Source organism: Triturus cristatus, chromosome 2_1 (assembly GCF_964204655.1).
Source record: "Triturus cristatus chromosome 2_1, aTriCri1.1, whole genome shotgun sequence".
Taxonomy (NCBI): Eukaryota; Metazoa; Chordata; class Amphibia; order Caudata; family Salamandridae; genus Triturus; species Triturus cristatus.
Genome location: NC_140581.1, coordinates 1,047,468,677 through 1,047,485,226, shown reverse-complemented (window position 1 = coordinate 1,047,485,226; position 16,550 = coordinate 1,047,468,677). Strand labels below are relative to the sequence as shown.

The 16,550-nt window shown below is 47.7% G+C and overlaps 1 protein-coding gene across 2 annotated transcripts in view; it reads left to right on the top strand.

The window, feature by feature from the left end:
- LOC146866324 (E3 ISG15--protein ligase HERC5-like) overlaps nt 1–16,550 on the top strand; it is a 551,381-nt gene that overhangs the window by 68,812 nt on the left and 466,019 nt on the right. For both annotated transcript variants that reach the window (XM_085635591.1, XM_085635598.1), the window contains exons 4-5: nt 175–396; nt 3,020–3,111. In XM_085635591.1, coding sequence (XP_085491717.1) covers nt 175–396; nt 3,020–3,111 — 314 coding nt within the window. The remainder of the gene's footprint in view (nt 1–174; nt 397–3,019; nt 3,112–16,550) is intronic.

Genomic DNA, 16,550 nt, shown 5'->3' with positions numbered 1-16,550 from the left:
ATCTCAAAAAAGGATTGGAAGCAGATTAGAGTACTTTAAAAAATTACATTTTGGGAGTTAGTACCCAATATTATTATATATCAGAAGGAACATTTCCAGTACTCATACTGTTACTTTCCCATTATTTAAGCATCTTCCCTTCAGGCACAAATTGTGTTTTTTTCTTCTTTTAAGGTGGAGAGCTTTTTACATGGGGAGAGAACACTCATGGCCAGCTGGGGCTTGGCTCTCAACCGTCGAGACAGAGCACACCACAGCACGTGGAACACTTAATGGGCAGCCCCTTGGCTCAGATCACTGCAGGAAGTGCTCATAGCATTGCCCTTTCTCTAACAGGCATGGTTTATTCCTGGGGAAATAATACAGCTGGACAACTGGGACTTGGCCATATGGAAAGTAAGTAAAATTAGGCAGAAGCGTATGTTTCTGATAAGGAATTTAGCAGTTCTCAGTATCATTATCACAAACAATTCTGGATGAACGTTGAGCTGTGCAAGCACTTAAATACACCAACCACTGTCCTACTTGAGATAAAGCAGAGCAAGTACATTTGAAATCAGGGCTTACTGGTTTCAATTTTAAAACATAATTTTCCTACCGGTGGAGTTTTGCCTCTGTTTACCAATTAAAATCAAAAACTGTGATGACTATAGATAAATACCAAATAGTGTCCTAAAGCAACCATCCATGAATATGTCTTGTAGTGTGCAAAGAGCTTGGAGTTTTGCATGACCTCTCAATAGGTTTGAGGTCCTCATTTCTTAAACAAATTTCTTTATTAGCTTTTACTTTTACCAAGGTAACATTTAACGTTACTTATAAACCATAGCCATCCGAAAATGGAAGCATAAAGTTCAGGTTACAAACTAAAGACATTGGTCACCCCAGTTTTCCCATCTCTATCATTTTTTTATTTAGCAATTATACACACACAGCAGTTGTATTCTCATCCTCGATCAAGTGCCAGGCATGACATTCCCTCAGGGGGGGAGGGGTTCCTTCTTGGTTTGGTTTGGTTTTATTTCCAGCTCCCCCAAACCCTTACATGTTTGTGGGGATTACCCCTGGATTCATAAATGGGAATTTCCATGATGCAACATCTGTCCCTAACCCGCTTCCACTGGGTTAGGCTCAGAGGTGCTTGTTTCCTCTAATTTGACGCGATATTGCACTTCCAGTGTGAGGCCCAATCTCAAAGGGGTATTTTGCTCATTTTTTATTTTTGTAAAAGACTTAAGGCCTGATTATGAGTTTGGTGGTGTGGGAGCGAGGCGGCATGCCACCGCCCTTCTCCCACACCGTCAAACTCCACTGACGACCGTCTGCCAGATTACAAGTTGTAATCCGGGCGGGCGGTCCTGCGGCGGCTGGCCCAAGACGCTACCTTTCAAAGAGAGCCTGAGAAAGGCAGTGACATGGGACCGCCACAGCACATTCCAGCAGGGCCCCCCTGCATGCACCACCAAGCACCTTAATTTCCTTACCACCACACTTTTCATGGCGGGCTCACCGCCATGAAAAGGAGGTCAGTGATGAAACTCATAATATGATTGGCGGTGCAGCAGCTGCACAGCAAGCATATTGTGGTCACAGACCACTGCAAGACTGCCAGGTCCTATGGCGATCCTACCGCCAAAGTCAAAATATGCCGGTCGGACCGCTGGTGCGGCGTTTGCCGCACCGCCACAGTGGGTTTGGCGGTCTATTGGTCTGCCAAACTCATAATCAGCCACTAAGGGGCCGATTTATATATTGGTGGGAGGCCCGTTTCGCCACCAGGCAATAGAATAAATTGCTCAGTACACTCAGAGAGATGCTGCTCACCGAATTTAGTAATGGCCGCCAAGTGGGTGGTCATTTCTAAAGTATTGGAACCACCGTCCTATCAATGCTTTTCTCAGCTTGGTGCAGTGCTCTGTCAACATGACGCAGTCTTCCACCAAACTGTTTTCTTATTTATTTTCAAAAGAATATCACAAACGAGATTTTCTTTTTGAAAATGAAAAAGCTAACGCCCCCCTCACCATGGGAGTCATCTTCCATGGCGATTAGGCATTTTTTGTTTTTGACTATCCCTTAACACCGAGGTTTGTCTGGCGGTGATGGGCAGTAAAAAAACAGGTGTTTGTTCGTCCATCCTAAGTGGGCGGACAGACATCCAGCCAATTCTCCAACAGCCCTTACTCTTTTGGGCCGTTGGAGAAGTTTGCCTATGGCGGTGACAGAGTTGTCACAGCTGTACCCAAACCTATGGTCCGCCCACATTTAAATCGAGCGTACGGACCACTGGGTTGGTGGGGAGGGAACTTCGTCCCCATGGCGCTGGAGTTCCCTCTCTGGCAACATCTAATTTGGCCCCTTAGTTATAAACACTCAGACCCTCATTACAAGTGGCCACTTTATTCTGATGGGGTGATAATTGCAGCTATTAGCCCTATAGGAATCATAAGTTCCACAGTAACATTGTGGATCTGTTTAGACTCCGCTGGGGATTTCAGATGCTCAAAACAGCCAAAATCTTTGGATGAAAGTCCAGGCCAAAATGAGGAATTATCATCGAACTTCGACCCGGAATTGTAGATTAACACAGCAGTTCCTCATTTCACAGAGAACCCTCAGCATCCGACTTGTAATGTCCCAGATTTTCCCTCTTGCTCAAGTTACTAGCATTTCCAGGATCAGTAACTGTGGGCATGGGGAAATACTCGTCCATTTTCCAGGCCACTTGTAATGGGGGGACTACATTATCTTACCATTAATGATTGGTTAATGATGTAGGAAGGATTAGCAGAAATGCAATACAGTTGCTAATAAACTGCACCTCAGGTTTTAGCTGACATTTAATCAGATTTCTCAAACATTGAAAATAAGTCATGTCAAACAAGAGCTTGATTATTTGTTGCTTTAATATTTAAATTATAAGATGACTCCTTATGTGGAGATTTTAGATATTGTTACTCTGAAATCCAGTGTGTCATTAAAAATAGTGAACCTTTTTTCAATTTTCTCTGTTTTGTAGAGCAATATTTGCCAACTCGGGTTAAAGCGCTGTGGAACAAAGGAGTGGAATTTGTCGCTTGCGGTGATGAGCACACTGCTGCTTTGTCAAAGGTGTGTGTATTTATCAAAATTGTTTTTATGAGAAACATATAGTGCATATCTCGAGTCTGCATATTGTCTAGTGGCATTTAAAGTGGACGTTGCATCAGTTTGCTGTGCTGAAAAGCTTGTCATCTCATCACCAATGTAAGTGAGCCTTTAGGGGTTAAATGAGGGATTATATTTGCATATGAATTAGAATTAAGATATTTGGGAGATAATGGATCTAAATAGTTTTCCTCTCTGTGTTCAGTTTAGTGTTTCTTGTCTCCTGCAGAATCTAAATTCCTCATAAAGAGGCTCCACTATCCTTAATCTAGTTCAGAATTCTACTGAAAGTATCTGTGAAAATCATATCTCTATTCTCCTCAAAGTGGTAATATCTTGATACATAGAAAGAAGAGCAGAGAGCAAAAACTGTGGGTTGTAAGACCATTGTTGGCAGAGCCTCAGTTAAGAAAAAAGTCAATGCATTTCTTATGAATGGACATTTAATACTAAATCTGACCCAAAGAGGTTACATTTTAGGGTGAATTACAATCCCACATCAGAAATTTGTATGTGGAGATTTTAAAACTGTCCCTTGGTCTTTGAGAAAATACAGACTGTAAACTGGATAGAAAGTCCAGAGAGAGAATGTGTAGTGAGCAAATCCGCTAATAGGCATCATAGTAATAGGAACCAGAGTCACCAACGAGGGGTAAAGCAGGCACTTTGAAGATAGAACTGATAAACACGAAGGCATGTGCAACGAGGGAAAATGCTTTTTTGTCAAAATGTAAATTTAGTTGTAGGAAAGATGGCCCCAAAGATAAAAGCTGTATTTATTCTGCAGGAGTACTTTTGTAGACTGGCCTAATCTTGATCACAAAATACAGATCTTCCTGGAGTGCAGCCCCATATTTTAGGCATTTGAACAGCACTGTAATAAATTGGTAGTCGTTTTGGCATTATTTGATAACATTTCTATGCCAAGGGCAGCTTCAGAATGAGGACAAAATGAAATAAGAATTTACTGACCTTTGAATGGCTATTTTCTAACACAAGCTGACCCATATTTTTTGGGAAGTGAGCCTGCCAGTATTATCTGATTGTGAGAGATGATGGGAAGAGTTGGCAGTGGTTCGGTAAACATCCCCATGCTATAATCTTGCAAACATGTGAATAATAGAATGTGCCTCATTAGTTAGGGGCACAACAATCCTACTTGTGAAAACCCATTTTTGAATTACTAATAAGTTTGCTGTTCTTACCCAATTTTCATCAAACCTTTTCAGAGGGATAGTAATCTCATTTCCCTCTAATGTCATTGCAAGGTAAAACCATGATTTCACAAATCAAAACAAAACTGTTGGATGTATAGCCGTCACTTACATGCTAGAGCAGTGAAAATTGGTGTATACTGTGAGGAAGGTGCTTTTGCTAAAATGTAAAACAAACACGTTCTAAAAAAGTCTGACATTAACTAACATTGGTAGTGAAAAACAACTTTCCTGCAAGCTAGTGCTCTGGTATGCAAAAGTGAGTGAGCCCTTAGATAGCTCTCCTGAGACTATACGACAGTTCGGGGGTAGATACAAAAAGAAAAGGGACTTTTCCCCCACCAGCCTGGCAATAACCAGGGAGGCCCTGTCACAGAGCCAGCATTTTATAATAATCCTCCTGGCCTCACCTAGGGCCAGGCAGGCTTGCTTTGTCACCCGCTGCTTTAAGACTTTGCGTTGCCTTTTTTCCTCATCCCTCCTTCACTTTCCATAAAGTTTGGTGTTGGTATGCCTGCTCCTCTCCTGTAGGGGCTGGGGATACACCTTGCATTTTTTGCCCATTCTGGCCTTGCCTAAAGTGGAGGATGTTATATATATATATATATTTTAAATGTTTTTATTAATTTTATGCATAACAAACCAGAAACATTGACATATCATGCATATCTACGACAATTTCTGTGGTAATCAGAAAGAAGTAGCGCCGTACCATGTCTACATACAAGGATGATTCTATCAATCGTTTGTAGTAAGTGCAGAGCTCATGTTGTAGTGGAAGTCTGGCAGTGCGGGCCGGTTACTGCAATGGGCTTCATTGGTCAGGAAATGTGGACCGCAACCCCCCAGCATCAGAGTCCACGTCCGGTTCAACCGAGTTTGCTACCCTACTCTTATATAGGGCCCAGAAGTTCTTCGGGCGATTACGAGGTGGAAGCAACTCACTATAGTTTTCCGTCTGGGTGCAGCAGAAAGTCATGTCTTTGGTCCACCGGGCTATCGTAGGTGTAGGGCCCCGAAGCCAGCATATCGCCACACATCTTTTAGCTATTAATAATGCCATATCAATCAAGCGTCGGACAGCCTTAGGAAGAGGTTTAGAATATCCAATCAGTGCCAGTAATGGGTCAGGTACAAGCACCAGCTCCGTGATTCAATTGAGTTCTGTGAAGACCAGACCCCAGAAGCGGGCAACCCCCGGGCACGTCCAGGCTAAGTGGAGAAAGTCTGCTACGTGTGCACCACATCTTTCGCATTGAGGTTCATCTCGCAATCCATATCGATTTAATCGTTCCGGCATATAGTACACCCTATTGAGGTATTTAAAATGGACCAACCTGTGCCGGCCAGTCAACGTGACCCGTTTTGTGCTCATGCAGCAATAGGACCACTTATCATCAGTAAGGTCTATCTGTAAGTCATGTTGCCAGGCCAACCTAGACTTCGTGTATTTACTCCCCCTGGCTACCATAGAGATATTATATATCCTGGAGACCATCCTAGTAGGCGTTTGTGCTTTAATAACCGCTGTCAGGGCCATCACCTCAGGAGGTTCTGCCATATCGTCGCCCAACAAGTCCTTTAGGGCATGTCTAAGCCTGTGAAATTGAAATTGCGCGAGGAGAGTGGGGGGGGACTCATCGCTCACTATTTCAGTCCGTGTGCGTGCTATTCCATCATTGAAGAGATCCCCCACTACCTGGACTCCAAGAGTCTGTAGCGCAGCTATAACGCCCCTATGTCTGCATGGCACCAGCCAATGGCACCATTCCAGGTGGGCCACCGGGGAATACAATAGGTTCCCCGCCTGTAGAGACAGCAAATATTGCCAGGCATGTGAAACCGAGTTAAGGGCATGCAAAATGTCCGTGCGTCTGTCAGGCGTTGTGAATAGCAAGGACGGGAGAGGCCTAGGGTTCGCAACTATCAACTCTATCCGAACATGGGGGATGTCGACCGGTCCATGTATGCAGTGATATGCATGGGAACTTTGGATGGCACGGTAATATAATTCCAAATCTGGTGCACCCAGACCTCCCATAGAATATGGGAGCGTCAATGTTTGCCAGGCTACCCGTGGTTGTTTGCCCGCCCAGGCCAGATGGACCATGAGGGATTGAAGACGCTGGAATACCGTGCGGGGTAATATCATGGGAATATTAAGAAACCGAAAAAGAAATCATGGCAGTACAATCATTTTCATAAGGGACACTCTACCTATCAACAACAAGGGGAGGCTAATCCAGCGCGTGTCGTCCTCTTCCAGTTTAGAAATCACAACCCCATAATTTTCTTTTAGAACCACCTCGGAATCTGTGTGAAGTTTGATCCCCAGATACGCACCGCCTCCGTAGTCCACTGCAGGGGATATTGAGGCTCAATGGGCTTTGTGGTAGGTGTTAGGGGGAACATGACGGATTTGTGCCAGTTAAGCCGTATCCCGGACAAAGAGCCAAAGAGGACTATCTCCCTCAATACCGGTGATAGATTGGTATCCGGATCACTGACATAGAGCAGCGTGTCATCCGCTTAAGTGGAGACGATCAGACGATAATTTGGGAAACGTATACCTCTGTGGCTGTGGTATTCCTGAAGGGCACACGCCAAGGGCTCAGCAACCAGGGCGTAGAGGATAGGTGACAAGGCGCAGCCCTGTCTCGTGCCTCTCTTTATTCTTATAGGTTCCGTGACCAGGGTGCCTATTTTGATACGCGCTGTGGGAGAGTGATACAATACTGCGATAAGTTGTAGGAACACCTCATCTACCCCCATATGAGCGAGAACCTGTCGCAGGAAGGGCCACTCGATGGAGTCGAATGCCTTCTCCATGTCTAAAAATACTGCTAGGGCAGGAACTTCCGATCTAGTATGTTGTAAGGCCGCGAAGACCGTGCGGAGGTTGTATGTCAAATTCCGGCTGAGTGCGAAGCCGGCCTGCTCCGGGCTACCAAGGTCGTGACAAGTGGTAACAGTCGGTTAGCGAGCAGTTTCGCAAAGATTTTGGTGTCCACGTTCAACACGGACTGCGGACGATAAGAGGTACATTCGTCAGGTGGTTTACCCGGCTTAAGGATAGCAACTATGACCGCCTCCCTCATCGTAGGAGGCATCGTCCCTGATGTGCACATGTCCTCGAACAGAGTGAGCAGGTGTGGTAACAGCAGGTCAATGAATGCCTTTTAAAAGGCAACCGTGAGACAGACCCCTCCCGGCGCACTGCCCGCCCTCATACCAGTGAGTGCCAGCAGTATTTCGTCCCGCTCTATCTGTCGCATCAGAAACTCCCGATGCCAATTTGAAAGCCACGGAAGCTTGAAATGCTCTAAATATGCAAGGATTTGTTTGTCTGGGCTACAACCCCTGGAGGAGTACAAATCGGAATAGTATTGCCTGAACTGCTCCGCTACTTGGGCGTTCGACAGGAAAGTATCCCCAGTAGAGGATTTGATTTTCGGGATCACCGAGGCATCCCTGCTTCGCCGCTGGAGTCGTGCAAGTACCACCCCTGGCCGTTCCCCTTCGCCGTATGTGCGAGCAGTGGCATATTTCCCAAGATGTTTAATTTCCGCATCTGCCTCTTCATTGTATTCCTGCAAAGTCTGCGCCAGTTCTACTCGAAGCGCGTCATCCGAACCAGTCAACAATGCGGTTTCCAACCTTTTGATATTACGCTCCAGATCATACAGCCTGGTACGAATCGATTTACGGACCCCCGCATGTTTAGAAATAGTGACCCCCCGAATGTACACTTTAAAAGCTTCCCATACTGTTTGGAAAGAATCTACAGACCCCACATTCACCTCGAAGAACGTCTTAATAGCTGTAGTCATCTCATCTGCAAAGGCAGTAGGGCGCGAAGCGCCACATGAAGGGGGGCACCCGCGGTTTAGGAGCGGCAAGTACCAACAAAAGGGGGGAATGGTCTGAATAGGTACGTGGTAAGATCGTACAAGACTGTATGCGTGATAGTAGTAGACGAGAAGCGTACCAATAGTCAATTATGGTATGGACATTATGATACGCCTAATAATGCGTGTACCCACCTTATCCCTCATGTCTAGTGCGCCATACGTCGCACATGTCTAATCGAATCAACGTAGTATCCACTACACTAGCCGAAGCGGTCACTCGACTGTCCGGGCCGTCTGACCTGTCCAAAGCAGGGTGTCTGACATAGTTGAAGTCTCCCCCCCACAAGAACTGTGCCGTTGGGTGAGAAATGGAAAGATCGGTCAATTTACGGTAAAAATCCAGATTATCATAATTAGGGCCATAAACATTTAGGATGAACATGTCCAATCCCTTACCTCTGCATTTTGTGAGCACATATCGCCCCTCCCTGTCTGTCGCCAGGGGTGACAGTTGGATTGCCGTCTTGGGGTTAACCCACGTCAGTACCCCTCTTGCATGTGTGGTGAAGCCGGCTGTGTGTACGTTACCCAGGAACCCTTTTGTATGCAGGACCGGGCTGTCCAGTGGCAGGTGTGTCTCCTGTAGTAGGGCGATTTCAACATCATGTCTATATAAATAACCCAGCACCTTCCGGGCTTTCCTAAAGTCGTTCAGTCCACGCACATTCCACGTGAGTACTGCAAGCGTGTCTGGGCTGTCATCTTTGCATTGGGCAGTGCTATTCGTCATGAGGGGGCTGAGTATACGAACAGTAGGGTACATGTCATAGCAGGCCTACACTCCAACGGTACTTCCCTCCAGGAATAATTGCAACAGAGAACAATGCATACGTCAGTCTCGATACATTCCCTCCCCCCCACCCACTTCAGGCCGAACCCAACATGGCCTAAAGACAATAACTCCCCATCATGAACATCTTGGTATAAAACGTCAGGCACTTGTAGCATCAATTCGCCGCCCAGATCCCCTGCTCCCCCCACCCACGTCAGACCAACCCCAACTTGGCCACGGCTCAACACCACTAACCAATAAGACCCACCCTCCCACACCCCAAAAACAGTAAGAACATTCACGCGTGGGTGGATGTTGCTCAACAGACAGACAATAGTGTTCAGCCTATATAAGGCTACACTCCGTACACCATCAGCAGGATAGTATGCTACTGCAGCGTATCACTCCCACCAGGTACCAACAGAGATTCCCAATGGGCGGTTCTGCACATAAGACATCAGTTCGAGAGATATCAAGTTCCTGAGGGCACCCTGGCCGACCAAGTCGTGCCGTCCAAACCCCTCCCATCTTAGGAGACCAGACGCTCGGGCCAAGGGACAGCACCACTTTACTCATTAAACATATCACCTCCAGCACAGGCCCTGATTAATTTAATTATGTTGCAGAAAACACCGGGGCCTAAGAACAGACTTAGCGGCCCCCTATGGGCGAGACCGAGGAAACTAAATTCACAGTCCAATGTTTCTCTTCACAGTCCCCATCTCCCTCCATCCCACCCACCCAGGTATACTTATCACAAAAGGTCTCATTCTTGTTCCTCCAACAGGCCACCCATCGCTTCATCCGACAATTGCTTCTCCGGGCTATGTCTCTTCTCCTTGGACCATCCTTTCATAGCCGACAGCAGGGCCTTTGGGTCCGTAAAGATGTGGGATCGGCCTTGCCTGTTGACGCGAAGTCTCGCCGGGTAGAGCATGGCATAGTCCATCCCCAGATCACGAAGCTGCTCCTTCAGTGGGGTAACCAGCCGACGAGTCTCCTGCACCCTCGCTGTGAAGTCCGGAAAAAAAGATATCATGTTCCCCTCATGTCGCAGTGGTTGTATCTCCTGGGTCCAGCCGCAGCGCAATGTCCCTGTCTCGGTAGTTGAGTAATTTGGCGATGATCGGCCTAGGAGCTGCACCTGGAGGAGGCCTGGGCCCCAGCGAACGGTGCGCCCTCTCCACCACAAACATCCCAGACAAGGAAGACTCCCCAAGCAGAGTCTTGAGTAACCATTCGATGTATAGTTCCATGTTACCCGTTTGGGTGTTTTCCGGAAGGCCTGTGATGCGCAGGTTACAGCGCATAGAGCTCGCCTCCAAATCTTCTGTTTTTTCCTGTAAGAGCTTCAGAACCCTGCCCAGCTGTTTATGTTCCGTGTCTAAGGCAGTCTGCGCCTCCTCCGTTTCCTTGAGCCTGCGTTCTGACATGTCGAGTCGTTCTGCGTGCTTGTCCAACCTTTCCGCCATGCTGTCCATCCTATAGGATAGCGCGTCCATCTTGGAGCCAAGGGTCGTGATCCCCCCTGCAGATTCTTTTCTATAGTCAGTAGTAGACCGCGGATGTTGTGCCTAGCGTCGGTATCCGGCTGGTCCCGCTCTCCGGCGCTGTCTTCGGTGGACGCGTCACTGGATTTAGACCGCGTCTGATTGAATGACAGCTTCGGCTGTGCTTTGCCCACACTGCCCATCTTAGCCACTCGGGGCACCAACGCACTCGTAGCGCTGTGTCGTTTCGTAAGTTGGCTCCAGCGCAGGTAGGCAGAGGCCAGGTGTCGCGGCTGCTAAGGGCCCCCACCTTCAGGACCACTGCACGCCCGCACTCCTCGGATAGGGCTCCTTCTTCCTGCCTGGAACACAGTACCCCCGATCTGTCCCCCCACGCCCAGGCGATACTGCAGGACCAGTAGACTGCCAGCCGCCACAACAGGGGGCCTTGGAGGTGAGTACTCTGGTCAGACGCTAATGTCCTGTGTCGCCTCTCTGTCTGCCTGGGCAGTTCTATGTTGGAATTCAGACCTATTCAGTTTCTATCGTCGCTAGGAGGATCAGCACCCCAAAGGGCCAGTCTGGCTCCCAGCTCAGCCACCTGTAGCACAGGAGCGCCCCCCTACGGACAGCCCGGGATCCCACACGGGCGCCACGGTGTCCGGCAAGCATGGAGTATCCTGACCTCACCTTCAGAGTCACCGTGGCCACTCAGAACCCCGTCAACAGGGGCATCTCCGGCGGCACACCCGCTGGCACCGCAGACGCAGGGGGCAGTCCGTCTCCAACCCCCGGCACAGCCTCATCAGTCGACACGGAAGCCAGAGAGGCGAGCACGCAGCAGCGGCGGACCCGTCCGGCCCAGTCCAGGCAGCACGGGATGTTGTGTAGCAGGGCTCACCATCGGTAGCAATCTTCGGACTCCCTCTGATTCTCTCTCATCTAGAGAGCAGTGTCCAGTAATTACCGCAGGCCCCACTCCTCCGGTCGACTCCCGCAGTGGAGCTCGTTCCAGCGCCTGAAACTGGACCATCCCCCAGCAGCTCCACGAGGCTCACATTGCGGTCGCTGGTGACAGTACGCTCACAGCAGGGGCCCGCCACAGTGATGTCAGAGAGGTGGGGGCCTCGCACAACCAACAGGCAGCGTAGTTCGGGACCCGCCTGCTCACCGACCGCAAGAGGTCCTGTCAATCAGCGGGGGCCCGCCACAGTGGCGTCGGAGAGGTGGGGGCCTCGCACAACCAACAGGCAGCGTAGTTCGGGAGCCGCCCGCTCACCGACCGCAAGAGGTCCTGTCAATCTCCACCTCCGGCCTGTACGTGAGCCCGGCGTCAGAGGCCCAGCAGGCCGCAGCAATTCAGTCGCTCCAACTTCGGACCAGAGCAGGTGAGATCAGCCGGGAGCACCGCAAAGCAGTCCAGCCGGGCTCCTGAGTAAGACTCTCGCAGGCGTGTGGTGCTAGATCAGCGCAGTAGCAGGATATTTGGAGTATAGTTTAACGGTTTCGCGGTGCGCTCGGCTCAAGCGGCCATCTTGGTCGCGAACAAGCTCCGCCTCCCCCCCCCCCCCCAGTGAAGGATGTTATTTGCTTCTAGCCTTGACGTGGCAGAAGGAAGGAAATTGGCCGATACATTATTTTGACCCTCCATTCCTTGCCCAAGTGCCAGGACAATAATGTCTATCCTCTTCTTACCTAACTCTCGACCATGAGTATGAATTGTCACACTGTTTTAATGATCCTTCTAAGCATTGCTGCATGGTTGCCCTTCATCAAGTGTAGGTAAAGAGTATTTGGTGAGATTCTAATAGTTTTTTTAAAGAGCTTACAGTGCAGCTCAGAGCTGCCAGGATGCCATTTCTTTAATTGGGATGCCATGTCTGTTACTGCAACAGAGCACTGAGTGGAGTGTCACAGTTGTCAAAAACCGATGGTCGCGGCTGCGGCCCCAAGAGCTTGCCATTGGCTGAGATGTGCTGTAGCTTTCCTTCCATCACTTTTCTGTTTTTGCAGGACTAGAAGCAGTGGTGGGCAGTTATGAGAAAGCAGCACGTTTCTGAGTTCTGCACTTAGTTCTTGGTCTGGTAGCATATCTCGGCACACAGGATTGCTTGTCTCCCTTTGTCACCCATCCCATATTGACATTTCCATTGTCACAGTCAACAGTAGGAATGCTGCGTGATTAGATTATCAGGGAGCGTGGTGGTTGAGGCCCGCAGTGAAAGAAGGATATCAAATGTGGGATTTTTCTCACACCTGAAAGACGCTGTATCTTGAAAAATGCAGGGGTGCCTATCCATGTATATAACACTTCCCAAGATGGTGGTGTTTCCAATAATTGTTGCCTCAAGTTCCCCCATCCAAGATAGAGCTGAACCATTTCCTGTGATGTAATTTCCCAGCTAGACCAAAAATAAGGAAGCATGGATAAGTGAAGGATTCTTTGCAACCCCATTTCGTTCCAATAATTTATTGATGTATTCATTGCCTACTTGCTATCATTTTTGTCCCTGCCATTGTCTGTACTTTGTAGCTGGATTCCTTCCTGGATTTTTACTTCTGAAAGATCTGTGCTGGTTCAGGGTGAATTTGGTGCCTTGCTTATCTACACCTGCATTTAGTCATCTTCAATCAAAAACTGCCAAGGAGATTTTTGTATGACCTTTGTAGCTTTTTACCCAAACTAGAACCCTCTGTTATGGAGGAATTTGACAACTTTCATGTATTTATTTTGTGCAAGGTCACCCCGTGGCTACTAGGAGAAGTCACACTTTTTCCCGAGCACTCAAGATAGGCACTAGGTAGAGCTACACATTGTCCAGGCCTTGAGAGGCACCTCCTCTTTTACCATCAAAATAATGAGGGTCAAGGATTACCAGGACAGATGATAACTGACGTGGTGTCCACTTCGCAACTGCAAACCTACTAGTGAGCCACATTTCCCAGATGTCATTCGCCTCCATTTATTGAGGGTCGTGGAGTCCTGGGACAGTTAAGATCAGCCTGAGTAAGCTCTACACAACTACTGAGAGGAAAACAGGACTGAGTTCAGCTGCCCGGGTCCTTTTTATCTTTATTTTCTTATTGCAATGTTTTACTACTCTGTGAAAAGGATATGCTAAACTCTACAAGAAGTGTCAAAACATTTTGTGTGCCAAACACCACACCTATTCTTACTAAGGAACGGGGGTGTAAAGGTATGCTTTCGAGATTTTAAAAAAGTGTACTGGGTGGATTATAGTTGCTCTGCTGCCCTGTTTGAAGGAGGTGCAGGTATGCTTGGTAATAAATGTGACATATACTGTGTAGGTTGGGGGCAATATTTATCTAAAAGTAACAGTGCACCACAGCAAGTCACATTGCTGTGCTGTTCTGCGTTACAGGGAAAAGGCAGAAATGCACCGTATTCATCACGTAGGGCGCATTCCAGCCTTTTCCCTTCACTAGCGCACAATATGCTGCCTAGTTCCAATGCAGGCAGCATTTCACCATGCGGCAAGCATGCCTGCAATGTTAGCAGGATTGTTTTTGTGCAGAAAGGGGGCAGTTGTCTGCTCAAAAACAATCCCCTAAAGCATTTTCTTCTTTCTATGTGTGCCTCAGAATGCACACATCGAAAGAGGAAGTAACGAGGAGAAATAAAGAAATTTTCAGGGCATGTGAGCTGTAGATCACATGCTTTGCATACTCCATCTAGTGTTGGGTCCAGATGTTTGCACTTTTTTTTTCTTCAAAGAAGTCTTTCTAGTCACGAGGCAGGTGACTCCTCCTTTCGGTGATAGTGCGCACAGGTATCAACTCAATTGTTAGATTTTTTTCCGCCATCGGGTTCAGACATGAATTGCTGCGCTCCGGTTTGACACTGTTTCTCGGGTTCCCCTCGGTGTGCAATCAACTTACCCTTGATGGTATTGTTATTCTATTGCGTTTCCCATTCTTCACGTATCGTATCAGTCAGAAATATCTCTTTCGGTCGGCAACTTCGTGGAAGGCCCATGAGCCTAGCCACGTCGGGCAAGCTTGCAGTTGATGGAACGGACTCCATTTAAATTCTGTTGCCACGCCAAGTACCCGCGCACCGACTCTCACGAAGTGTGCAACCTGTGCCTCTCCCCGGAGCAAGACTAACAAGACTGCGATGCGTGCACATCCTTCCGATCCGGGTAGACGATCCGTGACCGTCGGGCTCGAGGTCACGAAATGCAACATCATCACAGCGGCTCCATTCCGCATCTCTTCGGAGAAGATTCCAAACAAAACATCAATGACACGCAAGGAGCCGAGGAAGAAGACAAGAACATTTCCATGTCAGAAGCCGACTCCGACATGGACGAAGAGATTCCGCAGGGTCAGTGTATTGTGAGTACTGACCCTCCCCTGCCCCAAACACCATCTCTGCCCAAGAAAAAGGCTCCAGTCCCTCCTCTGCCTTCGGGCCAAGGGCGGCTGTGAGAAAATGTTTCCAACGCCCCGCCTTCGGGATCGGCACCGAAACAAACACCAACGCCTTCCGGCTCGGAACAGCGTCAACCCTGTTCGGGCATCAAGCCGAAACAAACGGCACCGAAACCGAAGCACATTTTGATAACAATCCCTCCGCTACCAAAATTATCTTCGGATCCAAACACTTCAACGCCGAAAACATCGGCTCTGAAAATATTGGCACTGAAACAAAAAACGCTCCAATTTTACCAAAGGAGCATCGTTTCGATGTCCTGCCTTCAAACCCGGACCCGAAACAAAAAGAACTGGTCATTAATCCCAAAACTGGACATATTCATGCAAAATTGCCATTGAAATGCAAACCAGAAACAGAGGACACTTATCACATTCCTCTTAAGAGGAAACATGTTGGTACTAACCCCTCTCCTCCTCCTCTATCACCTTCTTCCCCACCTAACCCAAATTTGTTAATAACACCCACAAATTCACCACCACCACAATCACCTGACAACCAGGATGACAGGGATTGGGATACGGTAGACGACAATAGTCCTAATCCATGGGACGACTGTAATACAGATCCAAACACGGGATAATAATCCAGACTTATACCCTACAAAGCCCTCTCCACCTGACGATAATGTAGGGTACATAGAGTTAATAAATAGGGCTACTGAATATCATGGTGTTCAGCTTCATAAGGAGTCACTTGAGGAAGATTTTCTCTTTCAAACATTAAGTTCTTCCCAGAGATCCACACATACACTGCCTATGCTTAAGGGTATACTTAAGCATGCAGACGACATTTTTAAAGATCCCGTTCACGCTAGAATCCTTACACCAAGGGTAGATAAGAAATATAAATATGCACCAACAGATCCAGCTTATATCAAGGGTCAATTACCATTAGATTCCCTTGTGGTTTCTAATGCCCATAAATGGCCAAACTCTCAAACCTTGGGGGATGCCCCTCCTCCAGACAAGAAATCTAATTAATAGATGCCTCAGGGAAAAGAGTGGCTGCACAGGCAGCCACTCACTGACGTGTTGGCAATACCCAGGCTCTTTTAGCCAGATACTACAGAGCTCATTATGACGAATTGGAACAATTGCTCTAATTTCTACCTGATGGACACAAGGCTAAAGCACATGACCTAGTTCAGGAAGGGAAACTAATCTCAAACACTTCCATTAGATGCGCATTTGATGCAGCTGACACTGCCGCTCGTTTAATCAACACCAGTGTTTTGCTACGAAGGCACTCCTGGCTTAGAATTTCATGGTTTAAACCCGAAGTCCAGGCTTCCATCTTAAATCTACCTTTTGATAAAAAGAATCACTTTGTTCCTCTGGCAGACACTTCATTAGAAAAGATGAAGAAGGACACAGACGTTGCAAAATCAATGGGAGCTCTGCAGTCCCCTTCCAATCGTGTTTTTTTTCGTCGCTCTTTCTACAGGAGGGGCTCCAAAAGCATATCTACGGACAACACCTCAACATCATATAGAGGCAACAGTCAGTCACCGTCTTCAAGAGGTTACTTTCGTGACGGATATAGAGGCAATAATGGCAA